Source organism: Solea solea, chromosome 13, assembly GCF_958295425.1.
Source record: "Solea solea chromosome 13, fSolSol10.1, whole genome shotgun sequence".
Classification (NCBI taxonomy): Eukaryota; Metazoa; Chordata; class Actinopteri; order Pleuronectiformes; family Soleidae; genus Solea; species Solea solea.
The window spans coordinates 25,582,316-25,591,630 of record NC_081146.1 but is presented as its reverse complement, the minus strand read 5'-3'; the positions used below and the strand labels follow the sequence as shown (position 1 = coordinate 25,591,630).

Sequence of the window (9,315 nt, the reverse complement as noted above, 5' to 3'; positions counted from 1 at the left end):
GACAGCTGCAGAAAATAAACACGCTCCAAACATAATGCAAATATCCTACAAAGTTTGTGAGAAATGCAGAGATGTGTTTATATCCTGGATCTCTGTACAATGGTGTTACTGATAATCCACTGAGCTCTGCTGCTGCTGCTGCTCGCCAAACCACAGGCTTGTGACGTTAAGAACACGTGAGTATGTTTGGAACAGACACGCCCTGACACGTGATAATAGATTACTCTTTACATGAAGGGACCTGCAGCTGTTTGTATATGTGTATATATGTATATATATATATATACACATATATATATATACACACATATATGTATATATATATACATATATGTATACACACACATATATACATATATACACACACATATATGTATAAATATTTATACACACATATATACATGTAATATGTTTATATAAAATGCTTAACAAATTTGTTAGACCACCTATTAATATTTTAGAATTCTGTCAAGAACTAAAAATGTTATTTATTTGGCAAGTAACAAACTGAATTCACTTATTTTTTTAGATGCAAATGTGATCCAGAAATGAAGACTCTTTTTTTTCCAAGTTAACAACAATTTGAGATCTTAATGAAGAAAATAATCATGTGCAACAACAGAAACAACTCATTTATTCCATAAATATACATTTTCTATGTTTTTTATCCATGCATGTGTTTGTTTTTAACATGTTGCGAGTGTGAACGTCACAAATGGACAGCACCTGCAAAGTCACTGTATCCCACGAATAGAGCTTCCATAATCCAGTTTGTCTATAGGAAGGGAATTAAGCAACTAATTTAAATTTGGATTTAAATTTGTTTTTAGATTTGAATGGAGAAGCAGCTCTGTTAGTCTCTTCTTCTTTAAAAGGACTTTAAATAAATAAAAAAAAAGGTCCATTATGAAACATTCTGGAAACAGCAATATTTGAATACTGTGTACAGTAGAAAAGATCTCTCTCTGTCTGTGATAATTTAAATGTCTGTTGCCGTGCGGACATTTTTGCATTTGAGCAAAACGTGCGCCTCTGTGGTGACTGTGTTTGACTGTTTGACTGTGTTTGTGTCACAAACACAGTCAAACAGTCCCATCATTTAATGCAGAGCCAAGTTTTTTTTTCTAGAATTGGAAAGCTTTATTATTATTATTGTTGTTATCATATTATAATAATAATAATAATAATTATTATTATTATTATTATAATATGATGACATTGCAGGTGCTGTTCATGTGTGCTTTTCAAAACATGTAATTCACACTCACAACGTATTAAAAACATTTTTAATACACCATGTTTACAAACGTCCTTTTTAAACAAAAATGATATGTTTAATGCTAAAATATAATAATTATTATTGTTATCCATACATTTATTCATGGATTTATCCATTTAAAAAAATGTTCATAAACCATCAAATGTACTGTTTTACAAAAATAAAAATAAAAAGGCAAAGCACATTATTATCATCATATTGATTAACATGTCAAATCATAGTTGTAATTTATACTTTATACTTTATTTATACTATTCCTGCACAGAACAAATGTAGGTTTTAGTGGCTGAATGTTATGCTTGATTAATTTCCGGCTGAAATTAGGGAATAAAAAGGTGAATTAGTTTGTTCTTTGCCAAATAAATAACAATAAAATACAATTTTTAGTTACATTTTTGAGGGTCATTGTGTATTTATGTTGATGCGTAATTTGAGAGTGACCACTCTGTTGTAAATCCACCTCCTCTGTTAGATATTTGCAGGATGTTGCAGATGAACGCATGTTTTCAGGGTTTTTGAGTCTTTTTAACTTTGAGCTACAGCTGGACATTGTTGGCTTTGATTCCAACTCCACCAATCAGTGGCCGTCACATTTACATGTGGGACTTGTAAAGGTTAATCTTATCTTATCTTAACTCACATACAGTACATTCTTTTCCATTCACACTCGTGCAGCCTCGTGACTCACTGTGGTGTATTTTCCCAGCTGACAGAGGCGAGGGGAAGGTCTCTCTGTGAGCCCTGCAGATCTTCTCCACCATCAGTCCGAGCTCCTCCGTCAGCCACCGCCCTCTTTCGTCCCCTTCCTCCTGTTCCTGTCGTTTCTCACCGCTGGAGGAAAGAGCGACAACAGCTGACATCAGCGCTGACACCAGAGCGACAGAAAGAAATGTTTCTCTGCTTCATATTTAAGAACTGAAATGACATGTTAGAAATAGTCAGTGAGATTATGTGGTGATTTTAATATTTCTGGATGTGTGTGTGTGGGGGGGTGGGGTATATATTATGGATATCATTTTCATTCGAGGACGAAGGATGCCAGTAAATCTGAGGATAACAGGAGGATGAGTTCATCTACAGGGCCGGATATGAATGCTGGCGGGCCAGTTTGGGCCCACAGGCCACCAGTTGCTGACCACTGTGGTGGAACCACATCTTTTTCACAAATGCTGTCATCACATTACAGCGTGCTCCAGTCCACTGACTCAGTTCAGGCAGCTGTAACGCACATGTCAGGGAGGATCAGGATTACGCAACAACACAATCTCTGGCTTCCTCATTCTACACCCACGGCCCTCCCCCTCCCCTCCCCCTCCCCTCCCCTCCCCTCTGAATGCCCCATTTCACGTCCACATTGTGTAAAGTGTCCGACTAAGCTCATGTTACACGCTGACCACAGCAGTTACATAGCATCCGTCCGCCCGCTACATGTGCTGCGCTGCGTTTATGTAACGTGTGCAAGCAGCAACAATGAGAACATGTGTTTGGGTGGATCCGTCTCTGCCGCCCTATCACTGCCATCAGCCGCCACTGTGTAACACCCACTCGCTGATCTAGGTCACAGCACTTGTGGCTGTTCGTTCCTCTGGCACTGGAGTGTCAACGGAGGTGTCTCAGGGTTCAGGGAATAAACTTTAAAAAATTAAAAAAAGGGATTGAGATTGAGATTTGAGAGTGGTTAATGAGTGTTCAAAACTGTGGAAGCACGCGCTCTGGCAAACTGCACAAATAATCTGTGTTGATAACGATGATAACAAAGTTAGTTAATGTGTTTTTACGAAGCGCTATTTCTCTGCTTTCCAGTGTCTGTTCATCTTTGACCGCGTTATCCTCCACATGACCAGAGGGGGCCGCTCTAACTTTGAAAGTCTGTGAAGGTTCTCAGTCATCATGGTCAGCGCATCTTCAAATCAAATCAATTAGATTTTTATCTCTTGACACTTTGCATCTGATGACTCGGCCATAGTTGGATGTATCAGCAAGGGTGATGAGGACGAGTACAGGGCGGCTGTCGACAACTTTGTCACATGGTGTGAGCAGAACCATCTGCAGCTCAACCTAAGACAAAGGAACTGGTTGTGGATCTGAGGAGGAACAAGGCACCGGTGACCCCTGTTTCCATCCAGGGGGACAGTGTGGGCAATGTACAAGATTACAAATACCTGGGATTAACCATTTGACAATAAACTTGATTGGGCAAAGAACACTGATGCTCTCTACAACAAGGGCCAGAGTGGTCTCTATTTTCTGAGTCTGTGGTGGCTGGTGCGATCCTCTGGGGCAGCAGGCTGAGGGTAGCAGATGCCAACAGACTCAATAAGCTGATCCATAAGGCCAGTGATGTGGTGGGAGTGGAGCTGGACTCTCTGACGGCAGTGTCAGAGAGGAGGACGCTGTCAAAGCTTCTTATATATGTATTTCTATCCTTGTTTCATGCTCTTTGAATAGCAGCAGCTGTAACACAAGAATTTCCCCTCGGGGACCAATAAAGTATTCTGGTTCTGATTCTGACATCTTTAACTTTCTGATAAACTTTCCCTCGTTAAGTCAGGTTCTGGAGCTCTACAGCTGAATCCTGTTTGCCCGCGTGTTGCTGGAGGTTACTTTGTTAGTTGTGCATCAATAAACCACGCTGCACGTGTTGCATATGCAAATTGTCCAGGGCTTTATAACCCGGCCCGTTTAGAGCTCAGATTTCAACATTTTAACATCCTTCAGCAGCTGGATTTCAAACTTGTGAGTATTGTGAGCCTTTGTTAGTGAGTGAGTTAATGAGACGGTTGGAATAGCATTGCACTTGAAAAATGAAAGAACTGCAGGGGGAATAGAAAGCAAAGGAATGCATGAACTCAAACTCATGTTGGAAATGGAGATGGATTCAAAAATATATATTCAGGTTATATTTTCTTACAGCTAAAACTAACTCGATGTTAAATACTGACTAAGTCAAGAAATATCAAGAAATATTTTTTGCCAAAAAGATCAAACTTCTCTTGGTTCTTAATTATTTGTCGTATTTTTAAACAATCAACAAAATTATAAACCCAACACTTTTGTTTTACTAATTGATTTAAATGATGTAAGATTTCCTATGTTGTAAAGAAAAGGCTTATTTCTCTCAAATGAGTTGTAATCTGTATTAGTGAGAACGACACCTTTACTGCAATAATCCATCCACCTGCCAGGTGAGACAAAGCAGATTATTACACCGATGAGCCTGAATATTAGAATAATGATCCACACGTGTTAAAAATACTGTATTATTGACCTGTTTTCCTCTTGTTTGCAGTCAAATCAGAGATGGGTTGTTATGTGACGTTGACTCTGCTCTTTTTTGGTGAGTTCAAGTGTTTACATGCACTGTCATGTAAAACAGTGTTTAAAAGGATTTCTTTAAAGTGAAGGAAACAGAAGTACAGGGGACACACATGTGCAAGATGTTTTTACTGAATGCAGAGAGTGAAATTGTGTAATTGTTCACCTTAGAACAATTACGACAGGGAAAAGATTCAATTATTATTTATTTCATTGACGATATTATGATGAAGTGTACGTGTATTTGTTTAAACATTAAAGGGCTGCTTGGTTTAAGGTAAGAGATTAGAAACTTTTAAAGGTCCAGTGTGTAACTTCCAGATGGATTTATTGGCAGGAATTGAATATACTACCCTATACTTAACTATACATGTTTGTATAACTGTATAATGACTTCAAAATAAAAATGTAGCCTTAAGGCCTTTGCACACTGGACATGCTTTTCTTTTGGGCAAATTATTTGCAAATATTTTGAATTCCAACATGTGACCAATCAAGCAGCATTCATTTCATGTTAGTTTTCAGATTTTCCAGAGCAATTTTCTGACGTTCACTCTGAGCTGCTGTCTCCAGCTGCTGCAGCCGTGTGTGTGTGTGTGGCCTTTTTTCCCCTCCTCCTCCTAATTTATTCATTTCTACGCATTGTGCTTGATGTGCATGGGAGGATGTGTATTTGTAAATAACAGTTCTGTCCACATGAACCTGATGCATAAACCAACAAAGAACAAAGAGGGAACAGCAGAGAGAGTAAGAGAGTGGTGAAAGAGTGTTAACATCCTTCCTGGTATGCAAAGGCCACCGTAGATGCCTGATGCACTTGGGGAAGGGAGCGGTGAGGGGAGGAGTCCTCCATTTTGTTATATCTGCAGTGTTGCTATTAGATGTCAGTCATTGTTACACACTGGACCTTTAAAAACTATTAAATCATGAAACACTAAAGATACTTTCTATCATCAAATCACAGGATGGAGCCTCAGCTCCTGCTCTAAGTCTCCTCCACGTATGTACTACTACATAAACCAGAACATGACCTGGTTCCAGGCTCAGAATTACTGCAGAGAGCATTACACCGACCTGGCAACCTTTGACAGCTACGATGATATAAGCATGCTAGAACCTACATTGACTTATAAGACTGCATGGATCGGACTGTTTGATGACCCCAAATCCTGGAAGGAAAACCTTGGAAATGAGTCCAACTCCTGGAGATGGTCAGTGACTGGTGAAGCAGGCAATACTACTTTTGAGGCTTGGGCCAGCGGAGAGCCCTCGTATGCGAATGGAAGTGAATCCTGTGTAATCATGAATCCTGATGGAACTTGGGGAGACGCCATCTGTGCCAGTGCCTACTCTTTTGTTTGTTACACAGGTAAGAAGACATGTGAGGTTACATCAGCTCTGTTTATGTTTATTTTTATGGAGGAAGTGCTTGTATAAATAAATGGTGAGTTAACCAAACACACCATTCAGTTTCCATTCAGAAAAAGTCGCTCTAATGGTGAGAAAAGGCAACAAACACATTCATAAGATATGCTAGACTTCAGCAGTCAAAGATTTCTGCTCTGTTTGTTTATTTTTAGGAGGAAGTGCTTGTATAAATAAATGGTAACTCACTCTCAGCGAAAACATGGCTGCCAGTGGGGACACAAGGAAAGACATGGATCTTAGCCACTGAACAAAAGGCTAATTTTTCAAAATGTACTTTACACTAAGTATCACAGACTGAAAGTTTATAAACCACTAACTCTGCCACACCAAAGTCCATAGAGACAGTAGTTAAAGGAGACACAGGAGCTGCTGTTTAGTTTGTGTCACTGAGGTAAGTCTGAATGAAACATCTTAAACACAGAAGTAGTGTTGTGTTTCTTTCAAATCCAAGAGAAATGTCAAACTTGATCTTCTAAATGTTTTCCTTAAATATACAGTAATTCTTCAACTCCACACTTGTTTTGGTTTTATCCACAAAAAAGATCACTTTTTATTTCTGTTTATAAAAAACCTGGATTTTCATAATATTAGACGTGTTCCTGTAAGCCAGAAAAAAAATATAAAAAAATATAAAGACACTGACTTCACTTCTGTCCATTGCAGTCACAAACCAAAGAGAGAAAGTCTATCATTTCATCCCGACGGTGAAATCATGGAATTCTGCTCAGGAATACTGCAGACAACACTACACAGACCTCGCTATGATTGAGAACGCTGAAGAAAACGCTTTGGTCTTTTCAAAAACTGGTAATCAGACATCTTGGATCGGTCTGTACCGAGTGCCATGGGCATGGTCTGACGGGTCTCACAGTTCCTTCAAGAACTGGAAAAGCTATGAACCAGATAACTTAGCCGGTAACCAACACTGTGTGGTCGAAGGGCGGACTCATAATTGGTTTGACCTAAATTGTTCCTGGTTGCGGCCTTTCATTTGTCATCAAGGTGATAGTTCAATAAGAAAAATAAGTGATTATTTTTGATTCAGTTAAATTTCACAGTACATGAGTGACGTGCATGTTCTTTTGTACTTTTCAGTGACCACATTGAAGACCACGGTGGGGATGAAGATTATGACTGGTGCAGATATGACAGATCCAGCTGTTATTGAACAGTTTCTCCAGCAGGTAACATCCCACATAGTTCTCATGGCTGCCATGTTGTATCTATACCAAAGCTGCTAGATGTTCAAATATTTGATAAGAATATTAGATGATAATGTTCTGGCATCTCTGCACTCGTCCTTCTCCTCAACTTCCACCACTAGTGTTGCATATTAGACCTTTCACTAGTCAGAACAAGCTTGCACATTTCTTTATTTCTCCTCAGATCCATGAAAGGCTGACAAACCTGGGATGGACAGACTTCAAGCTTCAGTGGAAGAATCTTCCCTCAAACCAAACCAAAAAGACCTGAGTGGACCATCTTTATTCCATCTCCTGAGCAGTCGAGAAAATATTGAACCAATGATTTTGCTGTGTTGTTTATGGAGTAGTTAACTTAATAAACGACGATAACAGAGAATAATGTTGTTAGTATGTGTGGCGTGATGTTTCCTCGGTATCTTCTGTAACTTGTGTCCTCAGAATAAATCAAGCAAATGTAGCATCTCCAACACAGAAGCATTGAACTGCTGGGTTTTTTAAGCAAATGTTTCGTGTACAACTTCTTTGTGTTTTCAGCAATTGGTTTCCTGATATGGAGGACGAAACCTGACTTATGCATAAATAAATGCATAAATGTAGAAATACATAAATAAATGCATGATTAAATACAGCAATAAATAAATAAATGTATAAATAAAAGTATAAATAAATATAGGAATAAATAAAAGAATAAATGAAAGAATAAATAAATGCCTTACATTTATTTGTACATTTCTGTTCACTTACATTTATTTATTTATTTATGTATTACTGTGTCCATATGTTAATGAGGTAGGAGGTCCTAACCTCAGTCAACAGCATGATTGGTTACAGGAGTGTGCTCGATTCGGGTCGACGACGTCTGGCTAACAAACCCGGGATGGACAGACATTCAATTCAAATGTCTCATTTGTGAAAAATTCTAGCGAATAGAACAAAAACACATGAATAATCTGCTGAAACTGAGACAGGTGTTGTCTGTTGCAGGAAAATAAATTATAATTCAATGTTATATTATTAATAACATGAGCTTGCGATAATTCCTCTGTGAGAGAGTGAGAGAGGCATCTTTGATAGTATCAGGGAGACAAGTAACATATATGTTCAGATACTCCACAACGAGGTCATGTTAAACTTTACACCTGGTTCTTTGTGCTCATATAAACAATACGAGCATGTTATCACACTGAAATAAGACATGTCCACCTCATAATTGACTATGTAAGCATGCCATCAATGGAAACACTAACACGTAGATGTTCAGTAGGTGGACACCGTCTTAATATAGTGTGTTAGCATGCTAATGTCGATGATAAGAGCACCCTAAGAACCAGGTGTGAAGTTTAAGTAGGTGTAACACAAACACACCACTACAGAAATGAATACAGCACGAGTCTAAACATTATAAAAGTGCATGTTTAAAGTCACTCCTGGACAAACACAGCCAACACTAGAAGATCTAAAAGTCAAACCTTAAGGCACACCATACTGTGATCCCTATTATGGGCTCATCTACAATTTTTTTTGTCTTTACTGTTATGTCATGTTATGATTTTACGACCTCTCATGTCAGGAAACCAATCGCTGAAAACACAAAGAAGTTGTCCACGAAGTAAATTCTACTGCTCAAAAAACCCAGCAGTTCAATGCTTCTGTGTTGGAGATGCTACATTTGCTTGATTTATTCTGAGGACACAAGTTACAGAAGATACTGAGGAAACATCACGCCACACATACTAACAACATTATTCTCTGTTATCGTCGTCTATTAAGTTAACTACTCCATAAACAACACAGCAAAATCATTGGTTCAATATTTTCTCGACTGCTCAGGAGATGGAATAAAGATGGTCCACTCAGGTCTTTTTGGTTTGGTTTGAGGGAAGATTCTTCCACTGAAGCTTGAAGTCTGTCCATCCCAGGTTTGTCAGCCTTTCATGGATCTGAGGAGAAATAAAGAAATGTGCAAGCTTGTTATGACTAGTGAAAGGTCTAATATGCAACACTAGTGGTGGAAGTTGAGGAGAAGGACGAGTGCAGAGATGCCAGAACATTATCATTTAATATTCTTATCAAATATATTTATACATC

At 38.5% G+C, this 9,315-nt stretch overlaps 1 protein-coding gene across 1 annotated transcript; it reads left to right on the top strand.

Annotated features, from left to right (window-relative positions):
- The first annotated feature begins 5,565 nt into the window (after positions 1-5,565).
- Positions 5,566-7,529, top strand: LOC131471474 (macrophage mannose receptor 1-like). Its single transcript, XM_058648039.1, has 4 exons — positions 5,566-5,963; positions 6,686-7,024; positions 7,118-7,206; positions 7,409-7,529. The coding sequence occupies exons 1-4, from the start codon at positions 5,597-5,599 to the stop codon at positions 7,493-7,495; spliced, it is 882 nt and encodes a 293-aa protein (XP_058504022.1). The 5' UTR covers positions 5,566-5,596; the 3' UTR covers positions 7,496-7,529.
- Positions 7,530-9,315: the final 1,786 nt, after the last annotated feature.

Excerpts from the sequence above, each read along its gene's own strand:
- LOC131471474 (XM_058648039.1), top strand. The coding sequence starts at position 5,597 with ATGTACTACTACATAAACCAGAACATGACCTGGTTCCAGGCTCAGAAT. Across the intron at positions 7,025-7,117 it reads GCCTTTCATTTGTCATCAAG|TGACCACATTGAAGACCACG; the intron begins GTGATAGTTCAA and ends TGTACTTTTCAG. Across the intron at positions 7,207-7,408 it reads TTGAACAGTTTCTCCAGCAG|ATCCATGAAAGGCTGACAAA; the intron begins GTAACATCCCAC and ends ATTTCTCCTCAG.